Source organism: Biomphalaria glabrata, chromosome 13 (assembly GCF_947242115.1).
Source record: "Biomphalaria glabrata chromosome 13, xgBioGlab47.1, whole genome shotgun sequence".
Classification (NCBI taxonomy): domain Eukaryota; kingdom Metazoa; phylum Mollusca; class Gastropoda; family Planorbidae; genus Biomphalaria; species Biomphalaria glabrata.
In genome coordinates this window covers 20399994-20427378 of record NC_074723.1, presented here as the reverse complement: position 1 = coordinate 20427378, position 27385 = coordinate 20399994, and the positions used below count along the sequence as shown (strand labels likewise).

Here is a 27385-nt window from a genome sequence, read left to right as displayed (position 1 = left end):
TGTCTGTTTGGAAATGACGATTGCACACAAAAAAATTGATTATTCTATTGAGTAGCAACAATCTGTTTTAAGAGAGTGTTCTAGTTCCTGATTTATTCCACAATACTTGAAGCATCACACCACTTCTTTGAAGTCTTGATCAGAACGTGAACTAAATCAGCACCATTGGACTTAGGAGCCTTCAACAACCAATTTCAAATTGTCACCTGTACAATTAATTTTAACATGATTGCTACAAGAGAGCTTTATAATAACACGTTCTATAGTCTTAGGAAGAGGATTTTTAAGAATTTCAGTTGTCATCGCTTTTACAGCTACTACAGTTTTAGAAAAAACTAATCAAATACACTTACTTATAGGGCAATAATTATTCTTATATTATATTATATTATATTATATTATATTACATTACATGAAATGTATTTTATGGATGTGCAAATTGCAAATCTTGATTTTTTGTTCGGTTAAGGTAAGGACAGTTCGGTGCGTGCGTACCGATCAAGTTCGGTTCAGTCGTAGGTGAGATTCGAGTTCGTCTCGTTCAGTTCGGGTTTGGTTCGTTTCCCATCTCTAGCCACAGCACCTCATCAAACAGCCACAGAGAATGTATAATAGACTGCCTAGAGGAAAATTTAAAAACAAAAGCGTTAACTGAAATAAAATATTAGAACACTCTTCCTACAAATCTCAACCAACAATTATATAGTGCTTGTAAGTTTTCCTCGCTCAATTCCAACGTATCAATGAATTGCCACATTTTTGCTTTTTCATCGCTCAAAGAATCTAAGCCTAATAACCAGTGGCGTAGCTAGGAATAGGCCATCATTTAGGGGCCCGAATATCTTGAGATCTTTAAGCCCCCTGCATCATGACATAAGATATGGGGTAGTATTTAATGTAAAAAAAATCGAACACTCAATTCGCCCCCCCCCCCTCAAGTGAGGGCCAAAGGTGGATTTTCAAATTCTCCCCCCCCCAATACCCCCACACACACACACACTATAGCTACGCTACTAATAACATTAAGGGATGAGAAGAAGGCCGATATTGGCTCTTGTTTCATTCACCTAGAGGCCTTGTAAGTAAACTTAATATTTCTTGAGTGGAGTTTGTCCCTAATCTTAAGAAGGAAAATGTCAAGACCGAATATGTTTTTGATACATTTTGTTTTCCAATGAGAAAATCACGTTTTTTTTTAAGATATTCTTCGTTGCTGGCCTCTATTTCTAGTTACCTACAGTCCATAAAATATTTATTACAGTCAAACCACTTGACAAATTAGATTATGAATTTACAGCTAAAATGGCTATAAAAAAAAGACAATCAGTAGTGATTGACTGCTGTTGAATTTTTAAAAAAAGGAAGCTGCATATTTACGATAATTAGATCGCCATTATCGAACTGTGGCGAGTCCCAGTATTTTTCTCTGTCTTTGAGAGCCGAATTAGTATTAGATATAGTTTGAGAAGAACTGCATTAGATTAACGCCACGAGCGATTGATATAAATAAACTGTAAAATTTAGTGAAATTAATTTTGCTTATTATTAAATTAGGATGTTATAAACGCACACACACGAGACCCAGTAAAGAGTAACTTGAAAGCATATTTATAGAATACCATTTCATCAAATTTAGATACATTAAAACAAACAGAGAATTATGATTAACAGATCATAAGAGGGGTTACTTTGAATAAAAATAAATTTAAGGCCTAATAGGCCTACTAATAAATAAATAAATAACTTAATGTCCTTTTAAATATATAGATCTATATAATTTTGATACCTTTAGATTATAAGAAAGATATTAAAATAGGCCTACTCGTTTCCCCGGGCAGGGGCTTATTAAGTAGGACTCTCAGCACCTTCGTTTCAAAAATTCTTTACATGAGATGTTGTTGTTGACTGTCGTTGACTTATAGCACCAAGCTGCTGGTAGACAACTTCTCACCGTCACCATTGAAACAGACACACACTCCATAACAGATACAATTCGGTTCTCGTTCTCGTCTTCAACGAGACATGACGAGATCTTCTTAATTAAATGAAGGTTTTTTAAAAAAAGCTTCTGCTTGCGTCCTAACGCATCCTAATAAACTAGGGTTCTATCGTGCACACCGCATTCTTCCGCGGTAGATACGAGTTAGTAGGTTATTAATATCTGACCCTATCCCTCTATCCCTACGCACGACGCTCCAATTCGTCTTCTCTATTCATTTCATCTAATCATAATCATCAAATGTCTGAGGATTAATTTACCCAAGCTATTAAGTGACAAGGGTTAAATGCCGTGAAATAAAGTGACCAGACGATTAACTGTCTGGGATAATGTCTGAGAAATAAATGACCGGACTACATTCTATATATAGCCACTTTGTTTGGTATAAGGATGTATAATAAACCAATAATCAAGATCATCAATCATTACGTGAAGAAAACTGCGGATGTTTTAGAAAAAAATATGACTTTCTAAAAAGACAAAAGAGTATTTGCCCCAATGAAAGACAACAGAGTATTTGCCACAATAAAAGACAACAGAGTATCTGCCCCAATGAAAGACAACAGAGTATTTGTCCCTATGAAAGACAACAGATTATTTGCCCCTATGAAAAAAAAAAGTATTTGCCCTTATGAAAGACAACAGAGTATTTGCCCCAATGAAAAACAACAGAGTATTTGCCCCAATGAAAGACAACAGAGTGTTTGCCCATATGAAAAAAAAGCTACTGAAGCAGTCCATATCTATGGCTTGAGCGCAATGTAGTAAAGTGTAGCATGTTATAGAAATGGATTATCTTTTTAAATGCTTTTGCATAGCGTGTCTTTCTTACTATAGCATGCAGTACACTACAGTGATGTAGCTAGGAATTCGCCATCATTTGGGGGCCCGGGGGGGGGCGGCTTGGCGTCTTTGGGGGTCCTCTGCATAATATTTAATATTTAATGTAAAAAAAAACACTTGTTTAGGGGGTCCCCCTCCCTCCCCTGACCTTCGCTACGCCTCTGCATGCTCAATGAGCTTTGGTCCAATCTATACTGTGGACGTGTAGGGGGGGAGGGGGGATAAGGAAGAAAGTTTTCGTCTTGCCCTTTTGCGCTGACTAAACAGAACTGAACATGAGTCGTGATACGAACTGTAGTCTTTCTTAATAATGCGCTTTGTGTCAATGTACCATACATCCTAAGTATAATTTGGCTAGGCGGCTTAAATTTTTAGTCCACCCGACTCTAATGGGTACCTGACTTTAGTTTGAGAAAGTAAAGGCGGTTGGTCGCTGTGCTGGCCACATGACACCCTGCTCGTCAACCGTTTGCCAAAGAGACTGATGACCTTAACATCATCTTCCCTAGAGATTCCAAGGTCTGAAAGGGGAAACTTTACTTTAAGAGGCGTGCACTACACCCACTTCTTTTTTTAAATAGCATTAATGGGGATGACGCGGACACAATTATCGGACCCATAGCAGAATTTTTTGCCAAACTTATATCAACTTTGTCTGGGTGGAATATTTTACATATTATTTCTCCCACTCCCCATTCTCATATCAACTTGAAACTTTGCACATTGTCGATGACAAAAATTAATTTTAAAAATTAACCAATCAGTTAATCAATTTGTCGTTATTAAATAAACTAAGCTAAGAGGAGATAATCCTTGTGTTGAAAGTTATGCCGTTCATAAAAATTTTAAACAATAGACTACCAAAACTTCAATTTTTATAAGTACTTGAATAGTCGTGTGGCTAAAGACGTTGGCCTTCCATCGTGGAGGCCACCAGGATGGCTGCCTGGTCGTGCGGTTTGCGCGCTGGACTATCGTTCGGATTTATCGATGGTCGAGGGTTCAAATCCTGCCCGCTCCCATCCCCCGTCGTCCTGCGGGAGGTTTGGACTAGGAAGTAAACTATCTTCAACTCTGAAGGAACATCCGAAACATGTAAAACATTTTACAAACAAAAGTGGAGGCGCGAGACCTCAAGTTTGAATTCAGACTCCAGCTGCTAAGCTTTTGAAAAGGCAGCACGGAAATCTTCTCACAGATGCCCTCCTCCACTAAACTGGAACACAAGAGTGATTGGATCATAGCGGACCACAAGAGGGATTGGATCATAGCGGACCACAAGAGTGATTGGATCATAGCGGACCACAAGTGATTGGATCATAGCGGACCACAAGAGTGATTGGATCATAGCGGACCACAAGAGGGATTGGATCATAGCGGACCACAAGAGGGATTGGATCATAGCGGACCACAAGAATGATTGGATCATAGCTGACCACAAGGGTAAATGGATCATAGCGGACCACAAGAGAGATTGGATCATAGCGGACCACAAGAGTGATTGGATCATAGCGGACCACAAGAGTGATTGGGTCATAGCGGACCACAAGAGTGATTGGATCATAGTGGACCACAAGAGTGATTGGATCATAGCGGACCACAAGAGTGATTGGATCATAGCGGACCACAAGTGATTGGATCATAGCGGACCACAAGAGGAATTGGATCATAGCGGACCACAAGAGGGATTGGATCATAGCGGACCACAAGAGTGATTGGATCATAGCGGACCACAAGAGTGATTGGATCATAGCGGACCACAAGACTGATTGGATCATAGCGCACTGAGCATGAGAAGGAGTAAGTTGGTATAAGCTTTGTATTAACAGCAAAGGTATGGATGGTTACACACACAATTAATGTCTAATATATATGAAACTTTTGAATAATTCCTTTCCTTGTAAATACCCAAATGTGACATAAAGGCCCTAACTACATTGCAAATACAACCGAGTTTTTCCATCGAAAAAAATATCTTCAAACCCCGTCAGCAAATCCCCCCCCCCTTTTTTTTCTTTTAGAGTGAGAAAACAATTATTAGGGTAAAAGGAAGTTTAAGTGTCGCGCCTGGTTTGAATCTCGGTGAAGAGTGAGATTTTTTATTTCGGAATTTTAAGGGCGCCCCTGAGTCCACCTAACTCTAATGGGTACCTGACAAATAGGTTGGGGAAAGTAATGTGTTTAGTTATTTTGCTGGCCACATGACACCCTCGTTAACCGTCGTTAAAAAAAAGATGTACCTAACAAATAGTCCTAGAAAAAGATTGAAGGTTTCAAACCTTGTGAAATGAAAAATTAGAACATGCTTTGAGATAATCTATCGATGTCGCCGACGCTATAGCCAAGTAAATATTCTGCTGTGCTTATTTACTTTTTTTTGTTTTAATTTCTGCTACTAGTTGTCATAAGTTGGAAGCTTGGAAGCACAAATGCGCATGCGTCGTGGACATATGGAATGTGTGCAATAAAAGAAAAAAAAAAGACAATCATTTATTTCACCTAAAATTTCACTAAATCAGATCAGATCCGATTCTATCCGATTAGATCTGAATTGAACAGATCCTATTCGATCCGATTTCAAGCAAATATTTAACACATCGTTGTCAAGTTAGCTGAGTTGACAAAGAATCGAGCTAATAATGCCAGTTTTGTGGGTTCGATCCCAATTAGGTGATTTTATTTTTCTTTATTTGTCAATGACAAAATGTGAATGTTTAGTACAATGTGTCCGCTGTTGACAACAGGAAATGATTTCATTTTTATGTTTCTATGTATTCGATCTGTGGCTCTCTGGAAGTTAGGGTCAAGATTTTTTAAACTGGATTTGTGATCACTTCTTCACATTTAATCGTCATCAATGTTGACATACAAGGTCATGATCGATGACAAATCGTGAATCAATTTTAAAAAAAAATCAACTAAATAGTTAATCACTTAGTCGTAATTGATTAAATTTTTTTAAGAATATATAGAAAATATAAACAAATTTAAATTACTTCTACTCACCCAATCGTCAACAAATTTTGCTTACAAGGCAGTGCTCGGTTGATAACAACACAAAAATCAATCAAACAATCAATCATTTAGTAAACCAATTAGACCAGAATTGTTAATTTTCTTGATGTATATTTAGAAAGATTTTTACTACGTTCATACTTTACGTTTTGCTCTATGGCCCTATTATTTGTCTGAACCAGTTGGGAATAGGGGAAGGGGAGAGCGAAGAAAGCTGAAGGTGCTACCGTGATCGCTTTTGAAATGCATCAAAAAAAACTTGTTAGCTCAAGGCTCAAACCTCCTCAGGGGGAACTAATTCAACGAATACCACCACATCTGTTAAGTACGATTTCTTTCCCTTGTTCGATACCAAACATAATAATAAATGAATAATAGTTAATTAATTTTTTTTTTTATGATTTTGGTTTTGTCAGGTACAAGAAATAATTCTGCGAAATTTCTACTTCATCTGAGATTGGGTGTGGGAGAAAAAACGTGTAGAAATCTCTAACCAGACAGACAGACAGATTGAGTTGATAGAAGCTTTGTAAAAAAGTAAATATGCTTTTTATAACACCATATTTCTATAAGGAAAATGATGTAAAGATCATCTGTTTCTGTGGCCCTCCAGGATTCAAACCCGGGACCCTTAGGTTCGGAAGCCAAACGCCTTACCACTCAGCCACCGCGCTTCAAGCAAAGGTTAAAATAATAAATTAAAAACGAACAAAAAAGTAAAAATAGAACAAAAGCTTTGAGTGTGTGACTTTGACTTCAACTCAGACTAAACTCACCCAACGTTTTATTTAACCTCTTGTTATTTATTATATAATCTGAAAGTTGTTTTTTCTTTTTATTATTTTAAATTAGTTTTGGTTACAAATTTGATGGTTCTAATTTTATTCTTTCTATTTCGTGACATTGCCTAATATAGATCTATTTTTTTCTTTCTTTAGATGTTCCTAGAATGAATGAACATAAAAGAAGATAATTAGACTGCTTTTTTTTTAAATCCCAAAGCTACAAGTTCAACGACAATCTACAAATAAAAAGGAAAAACTTAATGAAAAGCCATTCACAGAGACAGATAACTATAATGTACTTTTCATTCAAGGGAGATAGATTACATTAGAAAAGTCTCGCTGTATGGAGAGTCATAGTTATTACCGATGAACATGGCAGCGAGATCTCCATCCGCTCATTTCAAACTGTGGTGCTGAGCCACTCAGTGTGCAGAATTCCTCTGGTCGTGATTAATTTTACAGCAGCACGAACAATTTGTGTTCACGTGAGCAGTGATTAGCGTTGAATTAGTTCTAGGAACACAACCAAATCTACAACAAAATCGATTCAAACAACGGAGTTCGATGACTGACATTCGATATAGCGCCTCTGTCGGAAAGTTGTCAAAAGAAATATTTGTTTTTGACTAAACTATTGAGGTTGTCGTGATAATGATAAATTCTAAAATGTAGTCCCCATCTTGTGAGCACCTGATCAAGTTAGCTCCCCAAGTAACACAAGGATGGCATATAAATTACGGTAAGTCATTGGTTTTCATCATCATCACATTTTTAAAAAATAATTTAATTGCTTTTATGATACTTTTGGTTGGGGGTAGAGCAGAAATATAGTCAAATGTAATTAGTACAAGTATTTAAAAAACAACTCCATTCTATTGGATGATTGATTTCAACTGTTGGGACAAATAGGAACTCAACTTTTTTTGTCGTTATTATTTTTAGAACTAAGACAAGAGAATGAGAGAGATAGAGAACTAAGAAAAGAGAATGAGAGAGAGAGAGAGAGCTAAGACAAGAGAATGAGAAAGAGAGAACTAAGACAAGAGAATGAGAGAGAGAACTAAGACAAGAGAATGAGAGAGAGAACAAAGACAAGAGAATGAGAGAGAGATAAGACAAGAGAATGAGAAAGAGAGAACTAAGACAAGAGAATGAGAGAGAGAACTAAGACAAGAGAATGAGAGAGAGAGAACTAAGACAAGAGAATGAGAGAGAGAGAGAGAAATGAATAAGTGGGAAGGAGGAGACAGAAAAGGAGAGAAATGAAAAATGAGTTGGAGAGCAGGGCCGGCTTTATAAATTGTGGAGCCCAATTTATTGGATACTTGCAAGGCCCCAATTCTATTATTTTTTCTAACTATAACTATTACTATTCCATAGATCGTTATATCAATGTTTATAAATACATCATACATAGGAAGCAGCTCGAACACAATAGGCGCAAGTGGGTTAATTAAAGTTACGATATTTGTAAGATACACTGGATATATTAACCGCCTACATCTATTATAAAAGCCTGTGACAATAGCCATGACTAATAGTGATATCTTAAATGTAAATTTCGGGGCCTTTGCCAGGCGCGAGGCCCAATTAGAGCAATCGGTCAAATCGGCTTAAGGCCGGTCCTGAGTTGGAGAAAGTGTAATGGAGTGCAAGAAAATGAAACTGAGAGAAAGAGAGAGAGAGAGATAGAGAGAAGAAGAAGAAGAATTACGAGACTGAATGACCAAACTTCGCAGAAAGGAAAACGTCTGTCCCATGATATAAGAAAAAGTGAAAAAGTTAATACATGAAAGAAACCTGTTATATCATTATGAAAATTACTCATATATAAATATTGTTTTTCACAGTGACCATGTCCTCCCATAATATCAACTAGACATTATCTCACATAATGAAGGCAGGATTCAACTATTCGAGTTAAAAACAAGAAAACAAAAATCATGAACAATACAACGGCGTATGGTCAATACTCTACAGCCAACAATTCTTTGACTAGCCTGTATTTCATCCTGACCTGTTTGTTTCTTACAGCGCTGGTGGTCACCCTCGTAACGAACATCATCACGGTCATCGTGATGGTCACGACGGCAGAGTTACGCACCCGGACCAACGCCTTCATCGTTTCCCTTTCAATCAGCGACATCCTTTACGCCGGCTTCATGATTAGCCTGACTGTAGTCACCATCATCCGATACTTTGTTCAGCTTAGCGTGGACAACGTTGCGTTTCAGATGGCCACAACCTTTGCCTGGGGGATTCAGATTCATGGGAGCAACGGAAACCTGCTCCTGGTCTCCGTGGAGCGCTGGCTCTACATCACGCAGCCTTTTCTTTACCAGAGATATGTGACCACTAGAACGGTAGTCCTCAGCATCGCAGCTACTTGGACAGTCTCCCTGGCCGTGAACATCCCTTACCTTTCCTTCGGCAGGAACGACCTTTTCTCCACAAAATCCTACTTTATCATCTCCCTGGCCTACGTCAACCCGGCCATCCACACAGCATGCTGCATTGTGCTGGTGGCAATATACACTCACATCTGCGTCATCACATTGCACCATCTGAAGAAGCTCTCCAAAGTGAAACATCTCTCCGTCCAAGCTCCCAAAAAAGGAACTCGGGGGTCAGTCCCTAAGATTTCATCCGTCCACGCGGAAAACTGGAAGTCCATCAAATTGCTCATTAGCATATGCGGTATCTTCTTCATCTTCGTCAGCCCTTACGCATACTTTGTGGCCTACACGTCGGTCAATACAAGTCTTGGGTCATCGGTCAGCACCTGGCTCATGGTCTGTCTACTTCTACTGACCTTCTTTCACCTTTCGAACTTTTTTGTGTATTCCCTTGGCATTCGTCTCTTTAAGAAGGTCATCAAGAAACATTTATACAGACTAAGGTGCTGGAGGGGTTCTCGTGTTGGACACGTAGGTAGCACTTCGACGGGGTCCGCCTTAGACATGGAAACTAGAATACAAAATATTTCATATATTTCAAGTTAAAAAAAAAACAGGTAAATACAATTAACACAAAAAAAAACTGTTGAACAATATCTTGATTTTAAGACATACGAAATGTGTATTCCTATTAATAAAAACCTCAACTTTTGTGGTCAAAGATAAACACAATCCTTCCCTCTGAACTCAAAGCCGGTCTGTGAAGTCCGATCTTCACTTTGAAAAGCCGATCATACAAATGGCGCGATTGATTTTGTTCTGTTTCAATAGTGCCTGGTCTGGCTTTTCTTTCTTTACAGACGACTATCATCTTAGATTCGAACCGTGAAACACCAGAACTCATTGTACCAAGCCACTAGGAGATATCATAAGTTATTATGTCCCTGTACCAAGCCACTAGGAGATATCATAAGTTATAATGTCCCTGTACCAAGCCACCCACGAGGAGATATCAAAAGTTATTATGTCTCTGTACCAAGCCACGAGGAGATATCATAAGTTATTATGTCCCTGTACCAAGCCACGAGGAGATATCATAAGTTATTATGTCCCAATCGAATGTGTTCGTAATATATCCTTTGAGAGGAGTGTATATTAAAAGGATTTAAGTAAAATATTAGCTTATATCAACTCAGTCTGTCTGTCTGTCTGTCTGTCTGCTTGGTAAAAGGTTTGTATACGTTATTTTTCCGAAACCCAATCTTGGATCATCTGACAACACAAGAATCAATTTTAAAAATTAAACAATTATTTAATCAAAATCGGTAATAAATTATTTTTATTGGTATCTCGAACAATAGCGCTAAACAAAAGAATTGTTAAAAATAATTCTAATCGCACAGCTTTATTGTTGTTGGTCTAGATTTATTATAGATTTAATTACCATGATTGATCGAAACTAATTGATACAATTACACTTCATATAAGTGTTTTTTTTGTTTTTTTTTAAGTATTTTTTAAGTTTTGTCTTGCTTAGTAACAGAGATGTGTGGCAGAGTACGCTTGGCTTGACTATCAATCATTGGGGCTCGAGGTTTACTGAGCGCCTAAAGGCAGCACGGAAAACCTCTCCAAGATAGCACCTTTCCCCAGCTGGTTCACAAAAGTGATTGGACCATAGCGCCCTTCACTTCCAATAATCATGCAACTCGCCTCGTTATTCCATTGGTATATAGCCTCGTTATTCCATTGGTATATAGCCTCGTTATTCCATTGGTATATAGCCTCGTTATTCCATTAGTATATAGTCTCGTTATTTCATTGGTATATAGCCTCGTTATTCCATTGGTATATAGCCTCGTTATTCCATTGGTATATAGCCTCGTTATTCCATTGGTATATAGCCTCGTTATTCAGTTGGTATATAGCCTCGTTATTCAGTTGGTATATAGCCTCGTTATTCAGTTAGTATATAGCCTCGTTATTCAATTGGTATATTGTCTCGTTATTCAATTGGTATATAGCCTCGTTATTCTGTTGGTATATAGCCTCGTTATTCAGTTGGTATATAGCCTCGTTATTCAATTGGTATATAACCTCGTTATTCAATTGGTATATAGCCTCGTTATTCAATTGGTATATAGCCTCGTTATTCCATTAGTTTATAGTCTCGTTATTCAAGTGGTATATAGTCTCTTTATTCCATTGGTATATAGCCTCGTTATTCCATTGGTATATAGCCTTGTTATTCCTTTAGTATATAGTCTCTTTATTCCATTAGTATATAGCCTCTTTATTCCATTAGTATATAGTCTCATTATTCCATTGGTATATAGCCTCGTTATTCCATTAGTATATAGCCTCGTTATTCCATTAGTATATAGCCTCGTTATTCCATTGGTATATAGCCTCGTGATTCCATTAGTATATAGTCTCGTTATTCCATTGGTATATAGCCTCGTGATTCCATTGGTATATAGCCTCGTTATTCAATTGGTATATAGCCTCGTTATTTAGTTGGTATATAGCCTCGTTATTCCATTGGTATATAGCCTCGTTATTCCATTGGTATGTAGCCTCGTTATTCCATTGGTATATAGTCTCGTTTTTCTATTGGTATATAGCCTCGTTATTCCATTGGTATATAGCCTCTTTAATCGGTTGGTATAAGGCCTCGTTATTCAGTTGGTATATAGCCTCGTTCTTCAATTGGTATATTGTCTCGTTATTCAGTTGGTATATAGCCTCGTTATTCAGTTGGTATATTGCCTCGTTATTCCATTGGTATATAGTCTCTTTATTCCATTGGTATATAGCCTCGTTATTCCATTAGTATATAGTCTCGTTATTCCATTGGTATATAGCCTCGTTATTCCATTGGTTTATTGCCTCCTTATTCCATTAGTATATAGCCTCGTTATTCAGTTGGTATATAGCCTCGTTATTCAATTGGTATATAGCCTCGTTATTCCATTGGTATATAGCCTCGTTATTCAGTTGGTATATAGCCTCGTTATTCAGTTGGTATATAGCCTCGTTATTCCATTGGTATATAGCCTCGTTATTCAGTTGGTATATAGCCTCGTTATTCAGTTGGTATATAGCCTCGTTATTCCATTGGTATATAGCCTCGTTATTCAGTTGGTATATAGCCTCGTTATTCCATTGGTATATAGCCTCGTTATTCCATTAGTATATAGTCTCGTTATTCAATAAACTCGCTGAAGGCCAAGCGTTCCCTTACTCTGTCTTTATATTTCCACATGAGATTAAATTTCCTATAACATCTTTCGGAATGTTTACTTTCCTTCTCTGACCTCTATGATCAAAACCTTCTGATTGATGAAACAAAGATGAGACAAATTAAAACTTAACCAAGCCAAGAAACAGCGGGACTGGTTTGAAAGATGTCCCTCGAAAAGTAATGCAGACGTAGGTTTAAACGTTTTTTGAGAGGACGAGAATTAAGTGTAATTCTGCACGATTCGAAACAAAATTTTGAACGCTTGGAGCAGAGATTTTTAGCTTTAATTAAGTTACGCATGACTTGATATAATAGCATCGAGATTAGATTTTTTTTAAGTTCAATTTTTCATTTTGTATAGTAACAACTTGGGGAAAAAAGTAGGTCACATCTGGGTCTTTGTTATACGAATAGCACTGTTCTCGTTCTTAACCTTTAAACTTCAAGACAACGTCTTTCTATCACTAGGTAATTTGCATATTTTCTGTTTTGAAACTTGAAGAAGATGCTTAAGGAAAACATTGGATGAAAAATTTGACCAGCTGTGCATTCTGTGGAGATATTCTAGTGTGCAGCCCCAGGCCTCACGCCTTGAATGACGGCTGACCATGAAGTGAAACGGAACTATTTCTCTGTAACTTTATTTAAAAAGTTATGTGAACGTAATTGTAAGTTCTTGGGAGACCATTGGGAGTAAACTTTGTATAGTTGCAGCCTTTGCCATTATTACCACACAAGCCCAGACCAACAACTGAAACTGAAACTTACCAAGGACAATGTACATGATGGAAGCGATGTTACATCAACAACACTCTGTTGTCAAGATTCAATTGCAAAAATCTAGAAATTAATTTAGTATACCTGCTCCTCCCTTACCTGCTCCTCCCTTACCTGCTCCTCCCTTACCTGCCCCACCTCCTTTACAAACTTTTTTGTCTGTTCATTTTAGCAAAATTTGATAACAAAATAACAACATGAAAAGCCTTGCTTGATTTTATACAAATAATATCATTTTTTTTCTCTTGTTACTATCTACGTAGCATATTAGTATCCGTGTTACGTGCAAGTACCCTGTCACACTATTCGGTGTAGCGCTGAGAACAGACAACGAGCGATAACTGGCCAGTCAGGAAAAGAAAAACACTCTGCTATTTGAGACGTTCAAACTTCAAACTCAAAACATTGGCAGTCACTCGTGATAACTCTTTTCAACGTATTTCCTATTTATATTTCTTATACTTTTGTATTCACCCGTTCACCCAGTACCAATAATTGACCTCAGAAGGAAAAATATTAAACTGGTACTAGCATGTTATGGTAACCCGTCGTGAGCTGGGAAAGAAATGACCATGTCTATCAAGCGACAACGTGAACACTTCTGTATGATTCTGTTTCCTTCGCATTGAATTTTTTTTACAAATAGTTAGTCGTTTCTCAGTATTTACACATTAGGCCTATAGTAAAATTATATATATATATGTGTGTGGCTCCTTGTGTCTCGGAGGACAATGAATGGATGTTAGCCTCTTTGGCTTAGAAGATTTCTGTCAATAATAGTTGCTATAGCTATAAAATAATGGCTTCTTGAAAAAACAAAATCACAATCTGGGTTCTGTAAACACAAAATAAATGTTTTTAATTTTGTGATTGAATAATCTTCTTATCATATATAATACAGACGTTACTTCAAAAAAGAAGATGATTACGTCCTACGCGTCATGCATTTAGTCATGCATATTTACCAATGACCTAATTTCTGCCAAGTCTCTGTTGTTTTTTTTCGGGCTGGCTCAGGCAACCCATTCCATGCTTTAATAGCACTAGGGAAGAAGGAGCATTTGTATAAATTTGTATATGGAACGAGGAATGTGCCTTTATCTTTGTGTCTTTCTGAGTATTTTATTAAATTTTGTTTTTGTATTTGAAGATTATGGATCAGTGTTTTATGTATAATTGCTACTTTAATTTTGAATCTTTTATCCTGATAGCTTTCTAAATTTAGTGATTTTACTAAATGTGTTACTCTAGTCAAATGTGAATATTCGTTTGTTACGAATATCACTGCTCTATTTTGTGTCTGTTCAAGTTTCTGAATGATTTCTTGAGTAGAGTTCTCCAAATGGAGGACGCATATTCTATTATTGGCCTAACCAAGGTTAAATAACATTTTAGTTTTATTTTCTTATTTGATTTATAGGAATTTCTTTTTAAAAAAATTAGTATAAAAGATCTAAATAGAAATTTAGTTATACGACAAAACTAACATTTTTTTAAAAAGCTTTAGATGACTATATTGTTCAATTACCAAATAAGATTAGAATCATAGATTAAACATTCAGATTTCTTGGATTTCAGCATACTAATAGCAATTATTTAAAAAGTCATAAAAATCTATTTTCACTTTTGTTATTAAATTTATTTATTGTGTGTGTGTAATTTAGCGTGTCCGTAGAACTGTGACCTAAAGGTGAAATACAACCAGAAGCGTTTTTCCTTCTTCGCGTGACGTAAAATCCGAGAACAAGTAAAAATGTTTGTGACGCATACAAGAATCTCGAAGTAAATAAAGTTGTTTTCTGGACCGTGTTATGATGGATTGGTTTCTTTTACTATTTTTGTCTTGATCCAAAAGGTGTGTTTGTGTGTCTTTATCTAGCGTCGTTTTGTGTTGTTGTTTTGTTGTTTTTTTTGGAGGGGGGGGGTATTAGTGTATATGCGTGCAAACTAACAATTTTGCATGTTTACACAAAAGCGTAGTAACATTTCTAGAAAGATCTTTTTTAGCGGCTCCCGAAAGGGGAAAAGACGCTACTAGTTTTGTGTGGCCCGTCTGTTCGTCTGACCGTCCCGTTTAGATCTCAGAAACTAGAAGAGAAAATGAAAATCGGACATCATGATATTTTAGATCATTCGAAGTTCTGATGCAACGGCTATTTTTTTCTTTTCCGAAAGTGAACCATTTAATTTTAAATATTATTTATGCAGGCAGATTTTTCAACAAAAAATTGTGACGCATACAAGAAGTTCGAAGTAAATAAAGTTGTCTTACTGTCCGTGTTATGATGGATTGGTTATTTTACTATTTTTGTTTTTACCCACTTCTACAACTATTCACTATTAATAGTAACAAACACGGTAGGCTCTTTAGTAAGACAGTCGACCATTTACCATATTTTTAACACATTTATGCAAATGGTTTTAGATTTTTTTGTCAAAAAATATTTTTTTTACATTTGTATTGCTACGTTTAGTAAGTTCTGTCATACTAACTATTTCATTTGCACACAAAAAATGTTTACTTTTTTTTTTAAAGAAAAAATCTATTTAATATACATATAAGCTACACATAATTTCAAACAACAATTAATTACTAGTTTTTTATATTATCGCGTGAACTGCAGCGTACTGTGGTTGCTAGAGAGCAGAACACTTAACTAAAGCTAAAGGATTTTTTTTAGGATTTAAATAAGAGATTGACCCTTTACAAAACAATCAGATCAATTAGATATTCATTATAAGACATCAGTTAGGCCGGGTTCACATCTTACTTCACATTCACTTTCACCTATCCTTTAGTCTGCTGGTCTGCTGTGGCACCACACAAGATCTGTCAACCTTCTTTCTCCATTCTTCTCTGTCATTTGTCTTTGATAGAATTTCATTCTGATGTTCTTTCTGAAATTTTTGCAACCTGCCTTTTTACCTGCCTGGGTGGAACACTTCGGGGGCCGATTTTGAGTTTGTGTTTACATACAGTAGTGCTTATTTTGTCGCATGATAGACATGGTCATAATTGTTTACAAACTGTATATCTAATAACACAAAAGAGGAGGACTATTTTGTTTTATAGTGTAGGCTACTGGTTGAGGCTCTTAAAATGCCCAAGTTGGGTTGTAGATACCAGGGTTTCTTGTGACCATAAACTCACATTTTTTTAATTGTATTTTTTTATTTTCACAGTGACGCTTAAAATGTTGAACCTATATACAGAATGGGAGAAAAAAAGAAACAGACTGGAACAAGAAAGAGAACATAGGAAAAGAAATGATCTATTCTAAATATAGATCGCACTGCTACATGACTCCAATGAAATCCTAATGAGTAAAAGACTTAAGGTCTGAATTGACAGAAAATCTGTGCTGGATTAAATAGCATACTACAAACCAGGCTCAGATGGGAAATCAACCAATTGTATTCGCCATGTTCAGAAAAGAAAAGAATCTCTTTAAAACGTTCCACAGAATGGAAGACAGAGTGCTGCTATTATGAGATAGGTCTATACAAAAACTGTCATTAACCATATAATGAATATATTTTAATGTAAGAAGTGCCCAATTAGTAAACTAGACTGGACATGTGATGTCGTGAACATTTTACAAAAAAGGGTGTAAAGTAGTTATAAGAAGAAAAGTGTTGTTTTTTTTTCAACCCTAACCTATGTAACATATAATTTAATGTTGACATCTAGATCTAGTAGACCTATCTGAACATCGAAAATGTGATCACTCTCGTCTCATAATTATTTTGCAATTTTTAGATACATAATCTAGAAAGATCTATGCTATCAATCTATTTAAATGTTCATAAGATGATTAAAATCAACAGACGTGAATTATTTCCAGGGCCGCCGGTTTTGGGGCGGACAAATTATTATTCAAGGTTGCTTTTTTTTTTTTTAAATGTTTGGTTTAATAACAAAAATTGCAGTATTACTTAAATATTTTATACTAGACATATGTTACCCGCGACACGCGGGTCTTTATTTGCGCATTACTGTCGATAAAGTCACTGAGTGTTTTGTAAACAACTAAACGAAATAATAATGTAATAAGTAAAGCGAATGTGTCAATGTAAAAATAGTGTGAATGAAGCTATCAAATCAAAATAGTTAATCTACTTAAATCCATTTTTCAAATTAAAACATTTGCTTTTAGGCCTACATATATTTGATTAAAATTTGAGATGAATAGACTTAATTTTGTATGTTCATGCGTTAAAGTATAAAGTAGATCTTGAGTTAGACATAGATCTAAATCTACACTAATCTAAAGTTAAAAATTGGCTTTTATACAGTTCATTCTGTGTTGCGCATGCGTGACCTTTTTTCATGAATGAATATTAGGTATATCTCAACACGGCTACGCAGCATTAGCGAACGAATGTATTTAAAATGCTTTAGAAAAACAAATTTGAATGTTAATTTGATTAAAATATGAAATGAATGGACAATAATTAGTATGTTTATGTGTTAAAGCATAAAACTATCTTTGCGAAAAGAAGTTTTATCATCTTAGAGTTCAATAAGAGTTTTAGACTTAGGCCTAGGAATAGACTCAGTAGAGAGATGTGTTAATGTGTAACCACTTGGTAATGTCTAATGAAAGAATGTTCGCCAGGAAATCTGTAGTCACAGATATCAGGAACTAATTTATGTAAATAATGCTTTTGAAACACAAAATTGAAGGTTAATTTTATTATGTAATGAAATCAATGGATCTTCTTTTGTATTTTCATGTGTCAAAGTAAAAAACTATCTGCCAAAGTGTATTTCTTAAAATTAGATCTAGGTCTAAATCCTTTCGATCTTTTCTCATGTCAACATTGTTAACCATGGCCTAGATCCATAAATACTATAGCTTTAATAGAGTCGGACAACTTTATTTTTTTTGAGGGTCTTAAGTTTGTTTTAGGGCTACAATACATACACTACGGTCTAAGTTAGTACCCAAGGAACATTCCTGCCTAGTTTTATCAAGATTGGTCAAGCGGTTTTGATGTCTATAAGTAACATACATACATACATACGCCTCACATTCTACTTTATAATATAGACTAGACATATGTTACCCGCGACCCGCGGGTCTTTATTTGCGCATTACTTTCGATATAGTCACTGAGAGTGTTTTGTAAACAATTAAACGAAATAATAATGTAATAAGTAAAGCGAAAGTGTCAATGTAAAAATAGTGTGAATGAAGCTATCAAATCAAAATTGCTTATAGGCTTAAATCCATTTTTTTTAATTAAAACATTTGCTTGTAGGCCTACATATATTTGATTAAAATTTGAGATGAATAGACTAAATTTTGTATGTTCATGTGTATAAAGTATAAAGTAGATCTTGAGGTAGACGTAGATCTAAATCTACACTAATCTAGAGTTCTGTGCTGCGCATGCGTGACCTTTTTTCATGAATGAATTTATATAGGCCTATCTCAACACGGCTACGCAGCTTTAGCGAACAGCGAACGAATGTATTTAAAATGCTTTAGAAAAACAAATTTGAATGTTAATTTGATTAATATATGAAATGAATGGACAATAATTAGTATGTTTATGTGTTAAAGCATAAAACTATCTTTGCGAAAAGAAGTTTTATCATCTTAGAGTTCTATAAGAGTTTTAGACCTAGGCCTAGGAATAGACTCAGTAGAGTGATGTGTTAATGTGTAACCATTTGGTAATGTCTAATGAAAGAATGTTCGCCAGGAAATCTGTAGTCACAGATATCAGGAACTAATTTATGTAAAAATGCTTTTGAATAATCTAGTGGATAGGATTTAGATGTATGTTAAACGTAGCTAATGATCCTTTCACGTTATTTCTCTTTCGCTACGAAAATAAAATTAGTTTTGCGAAAATGGGTTTACCCGAAGTCGATACATTCTTATCTATTAAAAGCGAAAAGAGCGATAGCTTTGTTAAATGAATCTATATCATAAAGTGAACAATTAAACGAAATAATTTTTAGTTCGCGATTCATGAATGAATATAGATCTAGGCCTATCTCAACTCGGCTTCGCAGCTTTTGTGTATGGATGTAGCTTTAGAAAACCAAATTTGAATGTTTATTTGATCAAAATATGAAATGAATGGACTTTAATTAATATGTTTATGTGTTAAAGTATAAAACTATCTGTGCGAAGAGAAGTTTTATCCTCTTAGAGTTGAATTAGAGTTTTAGATCTAGGGATGGGATTATAAAGTAAACAATTAAACGAATTAATATTTAGTACGCGATTCATTACGGTATTGTCTAATGAAAGAATGTTCGTCAGGAAATCTGTAGTCACAGATATAAGGAGCTAATTTATGTAAAAAATGCTTTTGAAACACTAAATTGAAGGTTAATTTTATTACATAATGAAATCAATGGATCTTCTTTTGTATTTTCATGTGTCAAAGTAAAAAAAACTATCTGCGCAAAGTGTATTTCTTAAAATTAGATCTAGGTCTAAATCCTTTCTATCTTTTCTCATGTCAACATTGTAGACATGGCCTAGATCCATAAAATACTATAGCTGTAATAGAGTCGGACAACTTTATTTTTTTTTTTTGAGGGTCTTAAGTTTGTTTTAGGGCTACAATACATACACTACGGTCTAAGTTAGTACTCAAGGAACATTCCTGCCTAGTTTTATCAAGATTGGTCAAGCGGTTTTGATGTCTATAAGTAACATACATACATACACCTCACATTCTACTTTATAATATAGATAAATTCTAATAATTCCACTCATCTTTGAAAACTTACGAGAAAAAAAGATATTCATACAATAAGAAGTTATTTTGAAAACTTAAAAAAAATAAATAATAGAAATAGTGCGTCGTGTGTATGGTCCCATTGGATTAATAAATAGGGCTTGAATTTTCGCGGGCTGTTTGTAATATTTGTTTCGAGTCAAATACAAGTATTTACGACTATTGCACTTCCTTACAGTGACTACCTTTGTGTGACAAAAAGGTCTGCGACAGAGACCTCTTGCTTAACAAGAATATTTTTTTAAAATATCACTCCTATTACAGACGTTCGTGCGCAATGTTGGCTTAACTAGAATGTCCCTCGCCAGTGGCGTAGCATCCATGGCGCGAAGGGGCTCAATGAACCCGGGCCCACGACCGATAGGGGCCCACTGCGCTTGGGCCCATGATTCTTGACTTGTTGAGAACTTGGGGGTGACACCATGGGCGTAGCCAGGATTTTTTTTCGGGGGGGGGGGATTTTTTTTCTCCCCCCCTCCCCCCCCCCCCGCGGAAAAAAAAATATGTATTTATGTGTGTGTGTGTACATAATCTTTATTACATTATGACCCTTCATTCTTTCGGAAGACGTTTATTGTGCCCTAGAATAGGTTCTTCCATGAGTTAGTGGAAAAATTGTAGATTTCCCTCTATTACTAGCAAGGGGTCTGGGGGAGCGCTAGAAGCTCCCCCAGCGCGGGGCAAAGCCCCGCCGCCAAGCACTATTTCTGATATTGAAAACCAACAAAATGCATATTCTGAGGTATCTACAGTGCATTTTCCTGCTATTAAAAAGTTCTATTTCAAAAACCTAATGTGCTATTCTTACTGACTTAGACCCTCCCGCGCCTTTTGGCGTATTTGGCGGCAAGATGTTTCCACAAAAATCTGTCACTGGCAATGTCTGAAGCCTCTTCCCACCTGCTCTGAAGACCTCCATGAAAGTGTGGCGCTAAATTGTACTAGGATATCATTGCAACTCTTCTTATGCGCAATTCATTTTGTCAGAGAACATATCCAGCAAACCTCATGCGTCGCTCTCGCACAATCTTACTAAGGGGTCGACTCCCAGTTCGGCATAGGAGTTCCTTGATTTAGACCCGATCTCTATAACTGACTCCTAAAATCTGTCTTAGCCATCTTTGTTGAGCCATATTTAGTGTTTTTCAATTTCGGGAGATGACTATTCACTGCAGTTTATTAATGGAGCCCAGCCTCTGGTAAAAATGTGTGACTGCAGTTTGCTTTAGATTTTATATCGAAAAGAGAAATTTTATCGTCAAAATCATCTGTTGGGGGTTTTCCACCAAAAATGCTCTTTAGGGGGATCTTAAACTCAAAACCATCTGGAGGGGTTTTAAACTTTAAAAAAAAAGCCATCTGTAGAAGAGGGGTTTAAACTCAAAACCCCCGATTGGATTGGCAATGCTCAAATAATTTTAGTGTGTAATTTGCTTTTTTTTTATATTGAAGAGGTATTTTTAGCATCAAACCCCTCTGAATGGGGGTTTAAACTCAAAACCCCTTTTGGCAACGCTCATAACATTTTGAGTGCGTAATGTGCTTTTTTTTTTCTTACACTGAAGATGTATTTTTTATCCTCAAACTCGAACCCCTCTGGTAGGGATTTTAAACTTGAACCCCCCTTGGTAGGGGTTTTTAAACTCGAACTCCCCTGGTAGGGGGTTTTAAACTCAAAACCCCTTTGGTTGTGCTGGGGCAAGTGATGGTTTAGTATTAAAATCTCAACTAATTAAACAAAATCAAAGCAAAAAATAAGTCACTAAATTTCGACTCCCCCCCCCCCCCCGCGGGGGGGAATTTCATTTCGGGGGGGGGGGGGGTTTGAACCCCAACCCCCCCCCCCCTGGCTACGTCCATGGGTGACACTAAAGTGAAAAACTAAATTCACTTTTGTAAAAACCGATTAAAGAAAAAAGAATTTAAAAAGCTTCCTCAAACTTTCCTGTACGTTGTATTTATTCAATATCACTGTGAACTTCAAAACCGAGTGTTTGAAACTTTAATGTAAGGATTTCCTTTGCATCAGGTTTTGTAAATTGTAATGGTGGCTAAACCTAACCGTGCGTTTAGGGTTTAGCGTTTCCATATCGTCCTATTCTTTTTTTTTTCTTGTCTGTTCATAAAACCATTGGTAGTATTACAGGAATGGAGAGGGGAGGGGATGGGGAGAGTTTGGTTAAAAAACATGGATAGTCCTGATTGTCACTAATTAAAATTTCGATACAGCTGCAAATTATTCAATTTTTTCAAAGCTCAATATGTTTTTATTTTCTTTTGTATTTAAAATATGTATTATAAATTGCTTGTTTCTTATTGATATAAATATTTCTTCCCATCTTAGCGTTCAAGCTGATCAGTCAGCTGGTAAACGCACCAACAAAATCATTAACTATCAACAACTTTGGATCTTCGCTCTTTGTAATGAACATGAAAATCTGATCTTGTTTTGACCACTCGCTAATGCTCCTTTATCTGCGACTATGACTTTATATTTGATGAACTGCAGCGGGTATATTACAATGAACAGTGTATTTGATCATGAACTATATACAACTTCTCAATAACCTTGACTGCTCAACGTTGATGCGTTAACCTGCTTGTCTTGTTTGCTATTGTAAGTGAAAGTATAATCTGGTAGTCTGTCCAAAAAAAAATTAGTCCGACATAAAAAATGTGTCTGACATAAAGAAAAATTAGCCTGACATAAAAAACAACAACTATTGAATCCGAAGTTTACATTGTGATATAGTGTAAGACATTCAATCAAGACGATGTGTCCTCGAAAGTCTTCATGGCATTGTTTTGTTGTCATCTGTATTGTATACAAAATGTTAATGTAATCATTATATCATAATAATGATTAGATGAAATCTAAACCAAATAAAAATAACATTAAACATTTAGCAAGTCAAAGAAACATCAGAGTGTTAACATGGGAATAGTTAAATTTGAATAGGTTTGTACTATTGCAATGAATGAGGAAACTTGGGGAACAGGTTTATAACAAGATCTAGAAGATAGACAGATAACTAAATGTATCATGGAATAGCGTCTTTCACTGACCAATGCTTAGTATTTGGTTGAAACTTGGTTCATTGCTCTTAAAGAAATTTAACGCCATATATTTATACGAAAACATCAGAAAATTGCTATGAATGTTCAAATTTGACAGGAAATCAAAGCCCAACAGATTCAAAACGAGATCATAGACCTGTTGGGCAAAGCCGTTCTGGAAAAAATACCGGTACTATAGGATATCAATTCTGTACCATTTGTCTCTTTCATTGGTGGCAGCGCTCAAGACAAATAAAAGTTGATATCAAATTCGTATTATTTTTTTGATACTGTTCCGTTGACGGAACATCCAAAAGAAATAGAAATGAGTAATTTCTAGGTTTTCATATATGTGAGTATCAAACGTCAGCAGACTTTGCTGAACAAATGCTCCAAGTAATTAAAAAAAAAACAACAACATTTATCCTAAAATAAACTACTGGGCTAAAGCTATGAAGGTGCTTCCAATATGATTGGATACTAGAATGGCTTTTGGGCATTGTTTCTTCAGAAGAAGCCGCTCGCGCATTAAGAAATAGATGCACTGGTTTCTTACTTTGCTAAGGGGTAAGGGGGTACCGGTATCTGGGAGATGGTTTTCCATGCTACCTGTAGGCGCTCAGAAGATACACCCCCTTATTGAGGGAGGGCGCCCACCAATATAATCTTGAACCCTGGCCCACGGGTATCATGCTACGCCACTGTTCCTCGCATAATATTATTGGCCAGGTTAAAATTAGACTTTCTTTTCATTACATTAAAAAAGGCATAGGGGCCTAGTTAACATTGAAAATAAAACATCTTACAGGACATGGTGATACGAAAGCAATGCGAATATGAAAGGGAAAAAAAAGGAATGGTCTATAAAAATGGATTTAAATAAAAGAGCGCTTTTGGTCTTAATAAATTTTTTTTTTCTAAAAACAAAAAAAAAGGGGGGGGGCGGTATTTTAAAATTTTGCCCGCAAGCGGCCACAACCCTCGCGGCGGCCCTGATTATTTCTAAGATTTTTTAAACATTATCTCAATGGAAACTAACTGTAAATGGCTTTAATATATTTGTGTGAATAAATAGTTCTGTGATTAATAGCTCATTCTAAAGAAAATCCGAGAAATGATTTTGCATTATTTCTAAACTTTGAAAACTAAAGATCATTACTTTTCTAAGATATATATATATATGTGTGTCTATGAATTGATCAGTCGCAGATAATAATTAATTAGTTTTCGTTTTCCAGTCTAGATTTAGTATATATAGGTCTGTCATTGACACCTTTCAACTTTTGACTATTTAATGACAAAGTGCATTAAATACAAGTTGACATTGTGTTGTTGTTTTTTCTTTACCCGATTTAAAGTTAGTGTATAAAAAGCAAATTGTGTCAGTGGCTGTGTGTCACCCGAATCATGATGTAGCGAAGAGTTTAGATTATTTGAACATAAGTTTCATTAGTTTAAAGAAGACACCTATGACAAGCCCTTAAAGGTCGAAAGCGAAGAGGCCGCATCATTAGCAGCTTATTCTGTCATCACAGAATGCCTATCATTACGGAAGGCTACCAAACAACAATGTGACAGCTACAGAACACCCTGTGTGGAAAGCAAGCCAGAACAAGAAAAACTTGTTAAAACAAACACCTCATTTCTCCATCACATGGACACACGACTGAATAGTACTACGGTCATGTTGACTGATAGACTCCTGCTGGATCCTAGAGTACTATCCCGGTTCTCTTTGTCTGCTGCTACAGAGCAATTAGATTCCTGAATACCTGGTTACCAGGATCGTAGTTCGACTCCTAGATACTAAGGCTAGAAGAACCCAATTTCAACTCCGTGACTGAAGAAATGCGCTTCTAGATCTATATGCACCGGCTAAACACCTGGCTTCTAGATCTGTATGCACCGGCTGAACACTTGGCTTCTAGATCTGTATGCACCGGCTGAACACTTGGCTTCTAGATCTGTATGCACCGGCTGAACACTTGGCTTCTAGATCTGTATGCACCGGCTGAACACTTGGCTTCTAGATCTGTATGCACCGGCTGAACACTTGGCTTCTAGATCTATATGCACCGGCTGAACACTTGGCTTCTAGATCTGTATGCACCGGCTGAACACTTGGCTTCTAGATCTGTATGCACCGGCTGAACACTTGGCTTCTAGATCTATATGCACCGGCTGAACACTTGGCTTCTAGATCTATATGCACCGGCTAAACACCTGGCTTCTAGATCTGTATGCACCGGCTGAACACTTGGCTTCTAGATCTGTATGCACCGGCTAAACATCAGGCTTCTAGATCTATATGCACCGGCTGAACACTTGGCTTCTAGATCTGTATGCACCGGCTGAACACTTGGCTTCTAGATCTGTATGCACCGGCTGAACACTTGGCTTCTAGATCTGTATGCACCGGCTAAACACCTGGCTTCTAGATCTGTATGCACCGGCTGAACATCAGGCTTCTAGATCTATATGCACCGGCTGAACACTTGGCTTCTAGATCTATATGCACCGGCTAAACACCTGGCTTCTAGATCTGTATGCACCGGCTGAACACTTGGCTTCTAGATCTATATGCACCGGCTAAACACCTGGCTTCTAGATCTGTATGCACCGGCTGAACACTTGGCTTCTAGATCTGTATGCACCGGCTAAACATCAGGCTTCTAGATCTATATGCACCGGCTGAACACTTGGCTTCTAGATCTGTATGCACCGGCTGAACACTTGGCTTCTAGATCTGTATGCACCGGCTGAACACTTGGCTTCTAGATCTGTATGCACCGGCTAAACACCTGGCTTCTAGATCTGTATGCACCGGCTGAACATCAGGCTTCTAGATCTATATGCACCGGCTGAACACTTGGCTTCTAGATCTATATGCACCGGCTAAACACCTGGCTTCTAGATCTGTATGCACCGGCTGAACACTTGGCTTCTAGATCTATATGCACCGGCTGAACACTTGGCTTCTAGATCTGTATGCACCGGCTGAACACTTGGCTTCTAGATCTATATGCACCGGCTGAACACTTGGCTTCTAGATCTATATGCACCGGCTGAACACTTGGCTTCTAGATCTATATGCACCGGCTGAACACTTGGCTTCTAGATCTATATGCACCGGCTGAACACCTGGCTTCTAGATCTGAACCTAAAGAAGTATTCAAGTTTCCACAACTGTATTTCTGAATGAGGTCATCAATGTCCCCTCCTTGTTCATCACGAGTAGCTTGTGTCAGCCTCTGTTTCAGTATTTTCTTTATAGGAAGGCCTGGCGAATGATCAGATACAAAGACAGTTCAAATCTCATTGGTCGGAGCACAAGTCACTATCGTTGTCTCGCCCCATAATGTATACCCACGCTTACAGGCTTGATAAGCTAAGGCAACCAAGACAGGATAAACTGCTAACATAGAACATACACTGGGCACTGGAAGAACGAGCCAAGTTAAGGAAACAATAGGGTCGCACATATCTATAGCCTACTATCAGCAGCAACATTCGTGTGAGGAGTTCAGAACTAGCAGAAGATAAACTCTTCGGATTGATAGTCGTTTGTCGATCACTCTGCTTTATAAAAATGTTTCCAAACTAAGTTTGTAAAATATCATTATCCCTAAATAAATCATTCAACCGAGCGGTCACCAGGTATTATTTATAATAATTACAATTTTTACTTACAGCAGAGCTAGAGAGGAAGATCCTAGCAATGGAATTGAGATGCTACAGAAAGATCCTAGGTATCACATTTAAAGACCGCATCACAAACCAAGGAGACATGGTTGTTACAGCGATTGGACCCCGCGATGACCTGCTAACATTGTAAATAAAACGCAAAATAAAAGTCTATGGTGGTCATATTACAAGGTGTTTGGAGCTTCATGGAACAGTACCTGGAAAAGAAGAAGAGGCAGACAGAGAAAGCGATGGGAAGACAACATAAAGAATGGACGGGCCTGCCTTTGAAAGAGGTTCTCTCGACGGCAAAATACGGAGAAATGGAGAAAGACGGTCAACAAATCTTGTGTGGTGCCCCACGGTCCAACATTCTAAGGGATAGTTAAAGGTGACTTAATATCACTATTCATTACCATTTGAAACGAGAGTTTCTTAAGTGTCCCTTCAGACTAGAACAAAAAACGTTGCACATGACGAGTCATTTTACATTGCAGCTTTTGCGAAAAACTATTGGCACATTTAAGGCTTGGAAGAAAGTCTTTGCAGTGTAGCTTCTCAAAAGCTTACATTTAGACGTTTAATCTAAGAACATTTAATCAGAACATTAAAGCAGAATATTTGTCCTGCTCCGTATTCATTCTGGCTTTTTGAGAAACTTCTGAATTTCATGATACAAGATACAATTTACATGATATATAGTTTCATCTAACATCGAATGATGCCAAATCTCGAGGTTCTAAAAGTAAAGCTATGATCTATGTCTATTGGTAAAACGTGGACTCTGTGACAAATGAAATTGTCACACTTTTTAGGCCTC

The 27385-nt window shown here is 36.8% G+C and overlaps 1 protein-coding gene across 3 annotated transcripts in view; it reads left to right on the top strand.

Moving 5' to 3' along the window:
• LOC106073038 (D(5)-like dopamine receptor) overlaps positions 1-16946 on the top strand; it is an 18290-nt gene extending 1344 nt beyond the window's left edge. Inside the window, exons 2-4 of one of the 3 annotated variants that reach the window (XM_056007342.1) lie at positions 6796-7381; positions 8493-9655; positions 16243-16946. In XM_056007342.1, coding sequence (XP_055863317.1) covers positions 8586-9644 — 1059 coding nt within the window. In that variant the 5' untranslated portion in view covers positions 6796-7381; positions 8493-8585 and the 3' untranslated portion in view covers positions 9645-9655; positions 16243-16946. Of the gene's footprint in view, positions 1-6273; positions 6395-6795; positions 7382-8492; positions 10746-16242 lie in introns of those variants that run through there. The other 2 variants (XM_056007343.1, XM_013233511.2) reach the window with 2 other exon arrangements.
• The last annotated feature ends 10439 nt before the right edge of the window (positions 16947-27385 follow it).